This window comes from Melospiza georgiana, chromosome 7 (genome assembly GCF_028018845.1).
Source record: "Melospiza georgiana isolate bMelGeo1 chromosome 7, bMelGeo1.pri, whole genome shotgun sequence".
Classification (NCBI taxonomy): domain Eukaryota; kingdom Metazoa; phylum Chordata; class Aves; order Passeriformes; family Passerellidae; genus Melospiza; species Melospiza georgiana.
Window position 1 is genome coordinate 31,643,630 of NC_080436.1, and position 17,470 is coordinate 31,661,099.

Consider the following 17,470-nt stretch of genomic DNA (forward strand, 5'->3'; position numbering starts at 1 on the left):
AGTTTGCCTGCAATAGCCTCAGCTCAGTGGACTAAAAGTGCAGGTTGCAGGAGGGTACTCCCAGCTCCCTGCAATCTCACACAAGGGCTGAACAGACAGGCAGGTTTCCCCTACACAGAAAGCAGCTGGCAATGCCCAGTGGCCAGTTTAGGAAAGCAAACCTCTGCCCATGTCATCATGGCAGCTTGCTTTGCCAAGCAGAAGGTCTAACACCATCTAAAAATATGAATAACTGTTTAGGAAGAGCAGGACACGCATTGCTCCCCAAAAATTTTCTCTTGCAAAGCTTCCTGTAGATATCCAACTGCCTTGTAAAGATGCCATTGCATGGGACAGCTTCTGCCTTTGCTTTCATTTCAGTGAGATCTGGCCCCAAGTCTCTCCCTAAGATTATTTTGCAGACAGGACAAAGCATTTTATAGGGTTCAGTTTGGCTCAGAAGTTGTTTGGGATTGCCTGGAATTTTGGAAAATGCAGATCCTGCCGCTCAGGGTCTCTGGCTGCAGTGATATTGTGCAGGCATCCTGCTGCCTTCCCAGGTTCTGCTGCTAGAAAAAATAATACCCCATGCTTCTCCTGCACTTCCAAATCCTACAGCATGTTTTGTCAATGTCCACCATTGTTTAAAGCCCTCTGGACTCCTGCTGGGGACATTATTTCTCTCCAAGTTTCATAGGCAGCAGGGGTTTCTTCCTGGTTTTAAAGGGGGTTCCCATGGATCATGAATAACCTGTGATGTTGCTAACACAAGCCTTACCCAGTTGTCCTGTAACACACACAAGAGTTCACATCTGAAAATCCAACTGGCTGAGAAATCCATGGGCATTTTGAAACATTCTGAATCTGAGAGAGGAGGCTTGGCAGGTCACCCTAGGAGACCACCGTGCACAAAGCAGTTCCAGTATGAACAGTTCCAGTATGTTTGTTGGAAAATGACATATTTCTGAAAGTTTGCTGAAAGTTTGCTCATTCTTAGTCCTCAGAGGCTGTGTTTGATCTGTGGTAGCTTGCACCAGGGACATGCAGGGATTTCCCCATGGTCAGGCTGAGCTGACCTGCATCTGGGCACCCTGGAGCAAGTCAGAGCAGACCAAGAACCCTCGGCAGAGGCATGTGTGTGTCCCCATGGCACAGGAGATGCACTTTGTGTTTATCAGCTGTGCCTGAACCACATCTAACATCTCCTCTTCTTCCTTTTTAAACCCAGAAGATGGGAAAAGAGACACCATTACTTAACACCCTAACAGAATAATTTAAATAAATAGTTTATGAAACAAGTGGGCGCAAATCATCAGCAAGATGGATACAAAGAAAGGGCCTTCAAGTCCAATGGAGGAAAATATTCACCATAATGAATACATACACAATAGGTACACTACATATGCACCTCAAACTGATTAATGAATCAAAAAATAATTGTAAAATGAATAAATAAAAAGCTGGAGATTCACTGAATTAGAATACAGTGTATGCATTAGAATTAATCAATGTATTTTCAGTAACTATATTATTTTTTTGGCTGCAAAAAGCCTTAATAACAGCATCTCTTTCTCTGCCACATTCAAATACATTGATCTGAAGGATTGGGGTAGATCACAGGGCAAGAGTTTGAGGATTTTACTCTTCCTTTTGCCACTGATCGATTGTGTAAACAACTAATGTAAGTCAGAATTCTGCTACATTTCACAGTTTCCCTTTTGTAAGTGGGATAATATTTCTTACTGGTTTTTGCTGAGCAGTTGGAGATCTTGGGGAGAAAGCAGATATTTAAATGCCCTATGTTATTATTTTAGGCCCTGATTCAGGAAAACATATACGTTTAAATCCTGCTGCTTTAATGGGTTGCAAGCACCTATTTTAGGCTAAGCTCACATTGATGTGGTCTTTCTGAAAAAGCTGCCCTAAAACTTTTAATTATCCCTATTATAAATATAGCCCGTTGAAGCTTATTTAAAAGATAATTTCTAAAATACAGGAGGAAAGCAGTGAATTGATGGCAGCTCAGCATATTGAGGCATTACCTTTCGTGCTTTACTCGGATGAAAGACTCGTGCAGGAGTACCCATGCCTTTCTGATTAGATGCATGCAGCAGGCTTTAGGTCCCCTTCAAAGATCCTTGGGCTGGTACGGAGCCAGGAGCAGCTCTGCATTGACATCGGGGGAGCAAAAAAAAAAAATCAAACTCCTTTTCTCAGAGCCCGGCTCCTTCCCCCAGCCCCCCCGCTCATATTTGTATATATTCCGAGAGGAGAGCCGGGCTCAGCTCGTTCATAAAGTGCAGTTCCTGGGCGGACCCCACGCACAGCTGGGCTCGGCGCTGGATCCGCCTTCCCGAGCCGCAGCCTCGCAGAGAGAGGGGCTGGGGCTGGCAGCAGGAGCCTCGCACAGAGCGCTGCCCCGCGGAGGATGAGCCGGTCACCGCCGTGAGCCTGGCTGCTGCCGGCCAGGGGCATCCAGAAATGGGGCGCTGCAGGAGACCCGGTCTGCTTCCCCTACTGCTGCTCTCCTTGTGTGAGTAGAAAAGTGTTTCTGGTCAGGCAATGTTTTAAGCAACGTACTCAGAGAGGTCGTTTATTTTTCCTTCCTCCAGCAAAACAGCTAATCTTTGATTTCTCCCCTGACAGCAATTAGCCAGGGGATTGGAAATAGCAGAGAGTTTAGCTGAATACTCTGCTACAACTGTGTATTTCTCCTATGGCGAGGGGCAAGCGGTTGCCTGGTGGAAAGTGCTGTGTGCTGGCTTGGAGCAGCTCGCAGATGTCAGTGTTTACAGTGCAAAAATATATATAGGTCAGCATTACTTGTTGGAAGTTTTTATTTTATTGAGGGAGATGAAAAGCAACTGAAGTGCACGATCGCTGAACGATCTGGCTCCGACAGCGTCCAGATGTGGTGAAGTTTGCAGCTTAGAACTTTTATCAGCCCTGGTTTATGTGCAGAATTAATCGAACTATTAAAGGAGGAAAGAAGTGGGAGAGGGGGAGGAGAAGTGTCTTTGCAACAACATCTGGTTATTCGGCAAACCTTTCCAGCACTTACGTAAAGATCTCTTTGTAATAAGTGCCCTGTTTCAGTTTTGATAGCACTTCTTCAGTACTGTAGGTAAAACTCTCCAGCAGCACTTGAAAATGTGCCCATCCGAGGTTTAACTTTTTCTTGTTTATATCTTGATGATTGTTTCATAACAGGGAACGGATTTGTATATAAGTGAGTGTTATATACACATCTCCTAAGTATGTGTGTGTGTGTGTCTTTCTGTATATACAGAGTCTGTGTATGTGTACACAGGCATATATCCCTACAAAGCTTATATTTATATATTTTCATGGACGCTACTTTAAAAAGTGAACTCTTACAAACACAGACCTGTTGCCCTTGATGTAGAAATTCCAATGCAATCAAAATCACTTTTTGGTCAAAGTGATGAAGGAGGAGGATTATAATTCCAGTATTGTTGCATCCAAATGAAATCACTGGGGGCAGGGATCTGTATCTGTGTTCGCTTTACATGCGTCTCCCTATCTACAAGACCAGGGAATAAAAGAATTATTGGTCAGTAATTTGTGTATAGGCAAACAAAACCATGGGTGCAACTGTTGAAGCAGAGAGAACCAGATGGGGACATTTAGGACATAGTATCTGATTGATTTTTCAAAGTTATGGAGATCTATAGTATTAATTTTTGTAGATAATACCCCAAAGTGTGGTTTGAAATGTAGGATGCTATACTGATAACATCCTGCTAACTTAATCACATTTGGAGCAGGAGTTACTACAAGTTATTATTTAAAGCACAGTCTTAGGTTGTTTTTGGTAAGAAGGAAGACCACTAACTACACTTCAGAAGTACCTAATTTTGGAATCATTTAACTTATGGTTTCCTTTTTCTAAAAGGCAAGGTTTTAATCTGAAAGAAGCCAAACCAAAACATATCACCATTACTAAGTTCATCTAAAAGGTTATATGAGTGATATGATGACAAAATTTGCCTCTGCACAGGGTAAAAAAAATAAGCCAAGGCTTGTTATCTGTGATTCAGCTTACCAGTGATAGATGTTTTCTGGGACTACATCCACTTCCTCTGCATTTAGTGTTAGATTGACCCTACAGTCATTCTGAGAGAGTAAAAGTACCCAAGGAGGCCACTTCACATTGACATTAAAAGAGAAGGGAAGAGCTAGGTCCTCAAATTCCCCAGATTGACAGAACATGCACAATCAGCTGTTCTTCAAGCAATAAATCATACCACTCATCAAGCCTCTCTTTGAAGAGTGACAGCTCTGGCTTGGTGGCAGCAGCAAAGTTGATCCTCTTAGCACAGAGATTTAAGACTTGCCATAGAGAACATGGCCCAGAACACTGAAATTCAGCTACTGGATTTCCTTAATTCTCCATGGCCAGCCCTACCAAGGCTTCAAAATATCCACCCTTAATGGATATCTCTGGATATTCACCCTGGATATCCACCCTTAAACTTCTCCTCAATGGCAGTGCCTGCTGGAGGGCAGCAATTTTACATGGCTTTCTCAGCAGGAGATGAAGACAGGAGCTGTAGTTTTACCACTGCAAACACAAACCCTCACAGAGGGGGGCAGAAAATCCTTCCAGAACAGAGAGCTGGACTTAACTGCACAAAAAAAAAAATGAGGATCATTCAGAATGGAAAACTGTCATAGAGGGGGTGGAGCTGGAGGCTTTCAGTGTCTTTAGGTTGGCCAGGAGAGAGCTGGGAGGTGAGCTGGTCATCTACAGCCAGGTCCTGGCCAAACCTTTTCTGGCAGAGGGCTTCCTCTTCTGTGGAACAGAAATAAAACAAGATGTGCACACTGGAAGATAAAATGAGGCACAACACAGCAAAGTTGTTCCAGCAGATAGTTATAGTGGTGGATATTTGTTGCTCAAAGCCTTCAAGACTGCAAGACTACCAGCTTGGAAGTCCATAAGCTATACAGAAACTACAGGTTTGATATCAGGATTACTGTATTGTGCACATGGAAACACTCTGCCCTCAGAAGTAGGAACTGGGAGTTTTCCTGCCCTGTTTTCTATGAATATTGGGAAATCATCCCTTGTGCTCCATCTGTCAGGAACAGGGCTCACATCCAAACAGGCAAGGGGCTGAGCTCCATCTCATCTCACAGAGGGGACAGCAGAGCATCACAGCCTCTAACCCGTGGAGACTGCCTCAAGAACCTGGGCTAAGTGTCACTGGTGTGACAGCAGCTCTCAGGGCTGTAAGAGCCCCAGGAGCCTGGCAGAGCCTTTGTGCATCCAGCCTCCAGAAGAGGATGTGAAACTCCAAATCTGCCAAGGCACATAGCACTTACCAAGGGAGAGCAAACTGTACTCCTTGGGCTGTGGTGAGGTTCCAAAGAAAGAGAAAGAAGATTTTTGAAATGAGGTGAGGTTGCAGGTCTGCCACCCCAAGTCCAGAGCTCCCAGTTCCTGGGGTTTGAGTGTGCTTCCCCATAACTAGGTCTCCTGTTAAAAATGCTGGTCCAAAGAGTGCATTTGAGGGTAATCTCCTGATAGATGGTGGCTTTCTGAAGCCGCATTCTCTTTCCTGCTTGCAAAAACTGTTCCCCCAGTGAGCCTCTTCAGCTAAATATATAGAGCGTATAGAATTCATAAATCAGGACAGGGAGCTCCAGGGCTGTCAGAAAAGCATCTCTGGCTTTTGATCTGCCCAAAAAATCTCTGACCTATCCCAGGCTCCTCAGGCAGCTTGTTCAAGAAGTTGGCCTCTTATTTCTGAGGTCACCAGAGCTAAAGGCAGAGGTTGTAGTGCCACCAAAATGCCAGCCCGCTCCTCAGGCAGGAGCTCTGTTGGGATTGCAGCCCAACACCAATGCATGCAAAATTTAGCAACACTGGGTCAAACAGTGAGAGGATGAGGGAAGGAAAAAGACAAAGGAAGAGTCACCCTCCATTTCACAGGCATTTACAGAAAGGAGCTGTGCAGGTCCAAGGGCAAGCCAGAGCAGCAGAGCAAACCTCTCCTCCCAGGCTAAGCAGCACTGCCCACCCCAGGACACCAGGCTGCAGGGCTGGTTGTGACAATCCATGTCATATTGATTTAATACAGCCAAAATAAAGGAAGAAATTACCACCCTCAGAAAGCTCTGAGGGCTACCAGAGCCCCACATTGGCTCGGTGTAGGGAGCTGGATTGGGAGCAGGCACAGGATCCCACTGCCTGAAGGAGAACCTTGTGCATCCTACCATGAGGCTAAATAAGAACAAAGCTGCAGCAAATTCTCCAGTTAGGAAATAAAAATGGAAGACACAAGAAAAACCCTGACAATGCAGAACTGGAGTGCACTGCAATGTTGCAAGTGCTATGAGACTCAGCAAGGAAAGTGATGGCTTATTTTCAATTCACCTTTACACACCTCCAAATCTGATGCTACGGTTTCAGTCCTTGGTGTGAATTAGATTAACTGAAGGTCAAGAAGAGTGGCAGTGTACAGCTATGTGAGATGAATGAAAACTGCTATTTCCTCTCCCCTTGCACCTCCAGCTTTGCTCAGACTTGAGACAGGCTTGTCATTTGTATAGTTGACCATCACTAAAGCTTCACTTTGCATTTTGATAGGGGCCTTTGAGGAAAGAAATACTTTCTGAAACATTCAGTACAACTTGAAATTAAAACACACAATTTTCTAACCAAAAATTCCCAACAACCAACGCAAAACTGATGTTTCCTGGTATTTTACTGGTGTTATCACTGTTTAATGATGGCCCTAAAGACATTTTTGTGTACTAGTAGTAAATAAGTTCAGCCAGCTGCAATCATGATGCTTGTTACTCCCATTAGAGGCAGAGCTCTGCACAGATGTATCCCACGTATTCACTGAATATTCAGAAAGTAAACACTGGCATTAAAAACAGGTGACTGGGGCCTTTTATTCTGAGAAAGAATTCCGCTCTACTGCCTGTATGCACAGCTTTATATTGCTCTGTGATTTGCTCTGTCGAGTTTATTTCCTCAGGACATTGTTTTCCTCTCCCCTTAGTGATAACTCTTTGCAATAACATTTGCTTTCAGCCAGGCTCCACAGTGCTGCAACTTGCCATAAACTAATGAACTCTCCCATAGGCTGTCATGTTTTCAAGGAAGCGCAACATCTGATACTTTTATTAAAAAAAACAGTCCCACCAAGGAGACAAAATCAGCAGCTCCCACACACTCTGCTCCTTTCACATCCCGAGTTCAGCGCCGTGTGCCAAGTGAAAGCCTTGCTCTGGAAGGGGCCTCCATGCAGAAGGGAGATAACACCACTGATGGCTGCCTGCCCTATCAAACCTACACTATGTCCGTGCTGGACCCCAACTGTGGGATAACATTTCCTTAGGGATCTTCAGGGGGAAGTGAAGGAGTGGCTGAAAGCTGTCTTGGCCCTGCTTGCATGCACATCCCTGAATTCAGAGTCAACTCGTGTGATTCTGCCTCTGGAAATTATGTGTAGCATCCATCAGAGTCGTATTTCTTCTTCTTCTGTTGGTTCATCTTTTTGTTATATCCCATGTAGGGTTGAAACTCCGCTGCCAGCTTCTGGTAACTGTCAAAATTTTAGGAGAAGTGGGAGAGCCTTCTTATCGTGCTATCCCCTCTGCAACCCACGTTCCTACTAATTATAAGGCTCCAAGACTTAAACTTTCATGGGGCTGTTGCACTGCAGTGTTTTCCCTCCCATTGATAAGCCAGGAACAAATGACAGCTGATTTATAGTACAGCAAATTCATTGTGGCATGTGGGTCATTAATGTGACCACAGCCTGCCAGGCTGTGCTGGACACAGGGCTGTGGCCCATGTGGACTCCAGCAGCCCAAGAACATGCCTAAACCCAAGAGCTACCCTAGACCCTGCACAGGGCTATCTGGATCCAAGATTTTTTGTTTTTTAAGGACGCTATCACCATTTGAGCTGAGTGATTTGAAGCAGTCAGCCTGGGCATGGTGTATGTGGGGGGCTGGTGGGCAGTTCCAGCTGTAGTGAGGGGCTGAGGGATGTCCCAGCAGTGGCAGCTGCAGAGGGTCACTGTGCAGGGTCCTGTGCTCCAGTTACACCTGTGCCTCTCTCAAAGTGGCCACAACTCTCAAAGTAGCTGAAGCAGCATCATATTGGACACGTTTTGGTGGCAGGAAGACCTCTCACCTTCCCACACTGTGGATGGAGATGCCCCCTTTAGCTCCATGTCAGTTACTGTCCACTGGACCCAAAACTCCAGTCTTTCTGGATAAGTAGGTGTCCAAAGAAAGCTTCCCCAGCAGCTTCCTCCTTGGCTGCAGACAGTGCTGGTGAGCTGTGAAGTTCCTGGAGGAAATTCCAGACTGCCTTCACTCAGCCTCCAAAGAGCTGCTGTCCTGCCCATGCAGCACTCAATGGCAAGTGCTCTAGCCATGCTTTGGAGCTGGAGAGTCCAGACCTCCAGGACCATCACACACCCTCTAATGCACACCCTGTACACCAAGCAGCACAGATGTGCCTGTGCCAGCCAAGGGAACCAGCACAGCCACGGCTGCCAGCAAACAGGGCTGGGTTATTGCCCTGCCTTGGGATCCAGAGCCCTAAAGCAATCACCTGAGCTGACACCCACTGATGTCTGATATTGCCCCACTATCCAAATAAATCTCTCCTAATCCCTTCAGTTCCTGCAACATCCTTGGGAAGATGTTCCCTCTGGGAACAACACACATCCTTGCATCTGGAAGGTTCAGAAATATCTGCTGGAGTTCCTGGCCACTAAGAGGGGCCTTTTCTTTAGATCAATAATGGGATTTTGATACTGATCCATTCTCCCTTCAGCCATCCCAAACCAGAATGCTTAGCTGTATCCTGCATTGCCATAGTTCATTGTGCACCCCATCAAAAGATGGTGTTGCCAATGTGGATCCAAACCGTGACCAGCAGGTGTGAAAATCCAGAGAAAAATTCCTTTACTTTTCCTGCAAAATCAGGAGGATAACTCAGGCCCCTTCCTGGAAACGTTTCTTGTGACTGCTGTGACTACTAGAGCTTCTGGTGCATTTACAATGAACACTGGTACAGACATTTCCTTTAAAAGATCCTTTGCTGCTTCCAGGTGGGTTGTTAAATAAACTGCTGTCCATGCAGAATGAATGCCTGTGTCCCCCTCGAGTGTTTGACTGAGCAGGTTGCCAGTCAATGCAGCTGGAACACGATGAGGAACATCTGTTTGATGTTGCTTGATAAAACTTCCTGCCTTGGAGACTCTAAACACCAGCATCCAGCATGGAAGAAACTGAATCAGCTGCGTCTTGCTGCGTAAAGCATTTTTTCCATGCTAGATCTATCCCAAAATTAGCCCCAACCAGTCCATGATAGCAGAGAGACCCTTCTTCTTGCAGTGGGAAGTGACACACAGACCCATAAGCTCAAGCATTTGAATGAATCATCCTTCTTCAAATAGACCCTGGGTACAAGCATCCACAGAAATAAGACCAAAGGATCCCCTGGGATCTCAGTTCCTGCCATGTCTTTAATATGCCAAAAGGCACTCAGTGGGAGAAAATGCAGACATTCCCACCAAAGGCAGAAGATATTAGCTTGGGGGTGAGGTCTCAGCAAATATTTATTGTGGTTTTGTATATGTGCCCTGTGCTCACCTGTTTGTAGAGCATCACCATCACATCTGTGCCTTCCTTTCACCCTTGCCAGGGCTATCAGCTCTGTAACAGGCTGTGGCTTGGGAGGCAGCTCTTGGGCAGAAGCACTGTTCAGCATATTCAGATTGTGGCTTGTCTAAGGAGGTGCCCAGAGGCAGGCTATTGAGTTGAAAAGACAAGGCACTCCTGCAAAGTGATGAGATTGTGGAGCAGGAGATGGGGAACAGAGAACATTGTCTGCTTTGTCATTTCTTCCATGCTGGAAGAGCGGCTCTGCCTCCTGAACCTCTTCTCCCAGCTGCTGAGTCTCCCTGGAGCTGTGCTGCAGCTCTGCCCAGGGGCTGGGATTGTGGGAACCTTCTCCTTCCCCTGCAAGGGGAATCTCTTGAGAGGCATTGCACAGATACACAAGCTCCTGTTACTTCTATGGGCAAAGAAAAAGCACTTCAGGGTCTGTCAACAGGACTCTCAGTTCCATTCTTGCAAAAAATTCCTTTCCAGTCCTGGTCCCCCTGCCCTCATGCCATAGCTCTCTTCTGCTTTAAAAAATGGAAAATACTCAATTTCAATTCAACCCTACTGGGCAGTGCGTTTTGGTAAGTTAGAACACAAGCTCCTTAAAAGATATTTTTCACAGGTGAAGAAGGGCATGAAAGAGAAGAACACACCATCTATTTATGTGCTAAACATGGGACACTTCAGGAGAAGGCAGAAGGTTTTTAGCATCTGTAACCCAAGCTAGCCTCAAGTTCCCTCTGCCAGAACAAATTAGTTAATTACTGTTAGAGCTGGCCTAAACGAGGGCAAAATTCTACTCTATGTAATGATTTCAGCAGACATAAAGAGCTGGCAGTGCTGGAACAAGCTGATGACAGCACATGGATGGAGAGTTCACAGAACACCTCTGCCCCAGCAGCTTGTGACACAGTCCCTTGCAAGCCCTTTTTCTCCTTGGGAATCAAAGTCATACAAATGCAAAAAATGCAAACTGGGCAATCATAAAAGTCCAACCAGAGATGAAGAGCAGCAGCTCCAGTCCAATGTCTCTTTGTGGGCTCATCAAAGACCTTCCAGCAGATGGGATGCCAAATGTGTGCCAGGAATTTCAAACACTCCTCAGGAAGTTCATCTAAATCACCAGCAACCCATTTGCACTTAAAACAGAGCAAACCCTGGTGCCCAAATGTGACCCAGATAAAGTTTCTGACGTGTTTACCTATTTGGATGGTATCCTTCCATTTCAATTCCATCTATTCACAGAAATCCAGGATTCGTGCAGAGCCTGAAAAACACACAGAAAATTGAATTCCAGAGCATAATATGATGATAATTATAAAAAAACACTGACTGCTGCACAGTAGTTTTACTTGAATGGCATTAGTTTAGGCAGAGCAATGTCTGCTACCGACTGGCAGCTCACATGTTTTTGCTTCTTGGTTGATTGCTGCTGCTTGTTCTGTGTAAAAGGGGGAACTCATGACTGCTGCATCTGAGAATGAGCTGCAGAAGCTGCAGTTAATTGGGATGTAGGATAGACTGTCGGTGCCTCTGCAGAAACAGGAGCAATAAAAATGGTGGCAACAGCAGAGTGGGTTTGGTTGACTGTTGCATTCTGCCAGGCAGCTCTTGGTCCTAAAAGTGCTCTAAAACCCTCAGCAGTTTCTGCAGCAACTTGCAAGGATGAGCTCAAACCACCCGAGCGTGGCCAGGCAGTGACTCCTGCTCCCCAGCAGTGTGGGAGGTGGCAGAATGGACTTGTTTTCAAGGCAAGAATTTAGTCAGGACAGAATCACTGCAAAGGGCTCTTCAAAGGGCTGAAATCTTGGAAAGGCTCTGAAAATATGGCAGGCAAATCCCCAATCATTAGAAGGCAACTTCCACTGGGGATGTGCCAGCTCAGCCCCCTGCAAACCCCACTGGCAGCCCACGTGCCCCAGGCTGTGATGTGCTGATAATGCATTGCCTCACCCTGCAGGACCCAGATAAGCAGAGGTGCTGGCAGAGCTGCTAAAATTACTTATGAGCTGCTTAAACTCAGCATTTCCCCACCTCCTCAGATCCTGAATGTGTTGCTTTGCTTTCCATCTGACAAGGAGGGGTGGCACGTTCCCCTCGTGTGCTGTCAGGGCTGGTGGGAGCTGCCGTGGCACTGGGGCTGTGCTGTGATGCTGGTGAAGGTCCCACACTGTACCCATGGTGTGGATATCCATGGTAGTTTTCTCTTGGGCTGACCCCTGGCTGTGGGGTTTTTTCCCTCCCAGGCACTTCAGGCTGTGCTGCTGGCTTGGCTGGCTCTCTCTAGGGTTTTCCAATACAACAGGGTGGAAAGGACAGCAGAATATAGGAACAAGAAAGAAATGGGGACAGAGGTGCAATGAAAGGGAATTGCTGTCAAACAAGGTTGCACCTTCAGACAAGGATGGCTGCAAAACTTGGTTTGTGTTATAGCTCCCCTCATGTGACAGTCATAGCCCAGTGGCTGACAAATGCCTAAATGGGTGAGTACAGGTATTACCAGGCAAATTCATACCTGCTTTTGTCTGCCAGGGAAGCTTTGGCCTGGCCTGGTCATGGCTCTGGAGGTACTGACCATAATTACACAATGTCCCACAATACCCAGCAGGTAGGGAGTAAAAAACCCCTACTCTTAAGCTGCTTTCTGGGCAATGTGAGGGATTCCTGTGAGGATTAGAACCTCCTGTTCTAATCCTCAACCCTCCTTTGAGGTCTCTTTTCAGAGAAGGATGCAGAGCATCCCTGCTCATCTCACAAAGGAATAAACTAGCCTCCAGCAGAGGGGAGAACCCCTAAGTTTTGAGTTTTCTCCTTGTTTCAGGACAGCTTTCCTCATCCAGCAAGTCAGCACAAGGGTAGGTGCAGTGGTGACACGCACATGGAGCTGTGAGCTTGCCCACCAGCATTGCCTTCAGGGCTGTCCCTTCCTGCCCCTTCACCCCCCTCATCTGTCCCTGGATCACAGCTGAGTCACCTTTGTGCTCAAATTCCAGCCCAGAAACTGGCAAATGATGTCACATGGTCCAGGAGCCCAGCCAGGTCTAATACAGCATTACAGCCTAATTGGACTGAGCTTCTTGCCCTGGTGAAGCAGTGCTTGGCTGCCTCAGGGACTGACTGAAAAATAATGCAAATAGCATGCAACCAGGTAAGCCCAACCACCAGCTTTACTGATATTTCAGTGAAGTGGATCCAGAAATACACACATCATTTTCAGACACTGCTGAAGGTTTCAAAGACACTGAGAAAAACAAATGAAATAGTGCAAAGCCACTATTGTTTTATGCACTCCACGTTCCCTCATCCTCAGCTCAATGTCTCTGGATGTAAACTGGTGTTAATGGGAAAGATGTTGTCCATGACACCAGAAAGCAGGTTCTCCTGAAAGAGCTTGAGTCCAGAGTCTAATGGGGGCATAGTTTTTGCCTCACCTGATATTTACAGTGCTTCCAAAGCTCAGCAAGGGCAGAACATTCTCCTTGTCATGTTGGGCTGGGTCCTGCTGGGCTTCAGGACCTCAGGGCTGCAGGGTTGGCTTGCCTGGTTTTTCAAACTTTAATCCCAAACTTTCTTTGGGAGTAACTTTCACATTTTGAGTTCCTCAGCTGAAAGACAAAAAAAAAAAAAATAAGCAAGTGTCACATATTTCAAGGCACAGGAGAAATCAAAAAACTTACTTAAAAATATTTAAGTAAAATAAACTTCATCTTAATATTTTTTCCTCGTAATACACTGTCATGATCTATGTGCAGTTTTTCCATAACTCTTTTCTAATGGATTGCATGAGAACCTGGATGCAAATTAACCACGAGGAGATGGGAAAGATCCTCCAGGAATTGCTCTGCATGTGGAAATGAATTTCAGTTTAGCCACTTCAGAGCAATTTTTTTGTTTACTTTCCACTGACATGAAATCAGCCACGATTGCATCGCATGCGGGATTGGTTAGCCAGTTACATAATGCTTAATAAATCCAAGAGAAATAATATAAAACACATCACCCAGTCTGGGAAGAGGAGCAGTAAGTCAGTGTCACCAACACACCCAGGCCAGGCAGCAGGGAAGCTTCTGAACCAGTGCTGGGGGATGCAGGGTTGTGCTGCTGCATGATAAATGTGATCAGGAAAAATGCTTGTGGCACGTGTGGAGGCCTTGAGGACAGACAGATTGTGTGTGATGGTGAGGGTCTGCCAGGAGAGGTCACAGCCCTGTGGGGAGGGCAGCTCAGCCCGTCCTGGGGTGCCGGCACACCCAGCCCCAGCTGGCTCTGCTGCTGTGTGAGGTGTTCCCTCACCCCAGGAACGCTCCCCCGAGCGCTTCCTAAAATCACAACGGCCCTGCAAACAAAAAGAGCAAGATCAGGTGATTAATTATTTACCACAGATTATCCTGCGGTGCGTGGGGAGGAGAGAGAGCGTTTCGCTGGGGGTCCCTGGGGAGTGGGGAGGAAGGGAGTTGAGCCAGGACGGGGCTGCCAGGCTGGACACAAAACAGTAGCGCTGATTTACACCCAAAAGGAGTTGGGGGTGTAGGAAGGCTGGAGGTGCCTCTGGCCCTGCAGTGCCAGCGCTCTGGCTCTCCCAGGAAAGCTGCCCAGCCCGCGGGTGCATTGCTCCAGGCACTCACCACTGCTCTGCCTGGAGCAGCCCTCGGCCTCCTTTCCCACATTTTCCTGCCTGCTCTGCTCCCCCGCTTTGCTCCTGGTCCCAGAGGAGCCCTGCCGGTGCCTTCACCCACGCCGTGGCTGACTTCCAACAGAGGAAAAGCCGGGCATGAAGGGGTTAATTACTACAGGCACAGCACAAGCCAAGTCTGTAAGTGACTCCCTATTGCTATTTCGAAAAGAGGCTGCCTGGAAAGGGAAAGGAAAAAAAAAAAAGAGAGCGAGAGAGGTTTACTTTACAACCATCATTATTTCATCTGCAGAGTTTATACAATGGAAAATAAAAGCCAGAGTACGCGAAGTCAAATCATTTCTGTTTCATTAATGGTATGGAAATCGTTTTGTTTTTATAGGGGAAAAACAAATGTGAACTTGATGTGTGTGTGTGTGTGTGTGTGTGTGTGTGTGTGAGCATGCAACTCCCTTCATTGCAAAGGGCAGAGCAGTGAAATCCAGAAATAAAAAATGACTCAGAGGCCGTAGGACCTATGAGTCAGTTGAGCTGTTGTTGTTTTTAAACACAAGCGAGAGCACAATATGGCAAATAATTGCCCCTGCAGCCCCCCCGCCACCGGCATCCCTGCTGGCACAGCCATCCCAGGCTGTGGCACAGGCTGCCCTGCCAGCCCCAGGCTGGGCACCGACCCAGGGACACAGGGCTGGAGCAGGGCTGTCCCAGCAGGAGCAGCTTTGGGGGACAGAGAGTGAAATCTGCGAAAGAAACTCGAGACCCGCTCAGAGTGGGCGGAGGAGACAAGCGGCTGCGGGGGCAGGTGGGCAGTGCAGGGCCAGGTGCACTCCCCTGTCCTCACCCAGACATCAACCGACCACAGTCAAAGAGAAACTGCTCTGGCCAAATTCTCTCTGCTGGCATCTCCTCGCTGGCCCCTGGCACTGCAGCCTGCCTGGATGCTGCTGGATGCTGGGGTACCTGAGCACAAACATCCTCACACCCCAAAGGCAGAGTCATCGTGCTGATACACAGAAAACTTGTGAAAGGCACCCGAGAAACACCGGAGATTACCAAAGCAGAAGGACAGACAGCAATCTGCAGAGCTCATCCCTCCCCTGGGTGAAGTTAGATCATGATGTAATTTAAGCATCTAAAAGAGACTGGAGGAGCCTGCTGTTATGATCCATATCCAATTTACTTTGTGATGGGACTAAGCAGTATTTGCTAAACACTGAATTTAAAGGGATATTTTCACAAAAGAAAAATAAGTGGTAGAGTAAGTCAGTTACCAGCCCCTTTGAAGAAGGTCCAAGTGAACCAGAAATGCATACTGCATGTCCTCCTGGCACCGGAAGAACTGGTGTCTAACACAATCAAAATCAGTCCTTTTTTATGCACCAGGAAACATTTCTGGCTCATTCCTTGCTCCACACCGTACTCTGCCAAATGCAGTATTTATTATGCAGGACCATGTGCAATCACATACCTGAGGGTGGAGCCCTGATCCTCAGGGTTGGTCCCCTGATCCGAATGCAGCACTGATGGATTTCCTGGGAGATCCAGTGGCTTGTGCCTTGCAGAGGCAAAAACTGTGATATTAAGATTTTCCAGCTCCATTTGGCCTGTTCTACCTCTCCTACAAAGATAAAGATGCAGTGTGAAACACATGGATGGAGTAGAGCAGCCTGACACTCAAAACCTCTTTGGCTCAGCAGCTGAAAGCAGCACCAGACCCCACCATGGAGAACAGGAGGAAACTGAGCTGCATCCAAAATAGAAGTACAACACTTTGAGGTCTGGTTCTGGGGAGTTTCTGCAGCACAGCAGGATGCTGCAACAAGATCAGGCAAGACTGCAAGAAATCTGGGATCACTGTTACACAGATCATGCTGAACAACTTGCATGGGAACTCCTTACCCTGCACAGAATCTCCTGGAAATCAGGGCACAGGAATTGCCCTGGTGCCCATCTGTGGCACTGGCTGCTGCACCATGGAGGAGGCAGCTCAGGAGTAACCTGGTGATGGGGAACACCTGGTGCTCTCACATGGGTCAGCGAGAGAGCAGAGCCCATCAGCTCTGCTGCTGGATTAATCTTAAAAACAAAGTGCTGCATATAAAAGGGAAGGAATTTGTTTGTTCTCATAATAATTTTATGAGGCTCTGTTATTGCATACTTGTGTCATTAACCATGGATAAAAGCCCAAAGCAAAACCTAATCCTGAGCTTGGCAGAGACGCAGGACTCGCCGCAGAGCCAGGCTCACCCGGGTGGGGAAGCAGGTCCCAGTGCAGGTGGTGTTTCCACCAGGACACCTCTCTGGGGGCTTCCAGGGAGAACAGGGCTGGGTTAGAGCTGCTAACCCAGCCAGTGCTTGAGTGCTCATTAGAGAAAGCAAAGAGCATCTCAGCTAATCTGCCCAGCCTTGGTCTCTCCCAGGGCAAAGCCTGGGGATTACAGGTTGACTGGTTTGCATGGAAAAGATGATGCAGGGGCCTCCAGAGCCCCTATAGCAGCAGCAAGCTGGGCAGCCCTCTGTGACTGCTGAAACAGTGTCAGCCCCATCCTGGGGTGCTTGGAGATATGCAGAAAAGGGGGGATAGACCTCACTGTACAACCTAAGAATTAACAAATTTTCTTTGTCCTTGAGAAATACAATCAATCTAAGGATAGTTATCACTGCAAGACAGAGCATGATCTGAATGTCCCATAGGGGAGGCCCTGTGTAACAAAAGCCTTGGTCTCCTTCCACCTTGGAAGGGAAGAGCTGGGAACAGGGGTAAGTGCCCTAGCACCTCACTCCAAACACATTCCCTTAACCCCATCTTGGTGTTCAGTAGTCCCAAAGCGCCATGTCAGGGAGAATACTTGAGAACTGAAAGTGTTCATTCTGCCCCTCAGTGAAAATGCATTTCCTGCCCTTGCTGGACTGTGAGGAGCTTTCTCCCTGCCTGTAACTAAAGTGCTGTGCCTGCACCCCCAGGCACCCCCAGCTTGCTCCTTAGGGGTTCCTCCTCCTTGGGGAGCACAGTGTGGGGAAACCTGGAGCCAGAGTGAGCTGCTGGGTGACCCACCTGCTCTCTGGGGCTGCAGTGGTGGAGAGGGGGCTCACAAAATCCCCTCCATGTTCTCACAGGTGCAGGTCCTGCCGGCAGAAATCTCAGCTGCTGTGGGTGGCTGCTTCTGTGACAGCAGCAGTGGGACTGGGGTG

The 17,470-nt window shown here is 47.3% G+C and overlaps 1 protein-coding gene across 1 annotated transcript in view; it reads left to right on the forward strand.

The window, feature by feature from the left end:
- Positions 1–17,470, forward strand: part of LOC131085932 (TGF-beta receptor type-2-like) — a 39,468-nt gene that overhangs the window by 6,244 nt on the left and 15,754 nt on the right. The window contains exon 2 of the mRNA XM_058028511.1: positions 2,248–2,512. Coding sequence (XP_057884494.1) covers positions 2,248–2,512 — 265 coding nt within the window. The remainder of the gene's footprint in view (positions 1–2,247; positions 2,513–17,470) is intronic.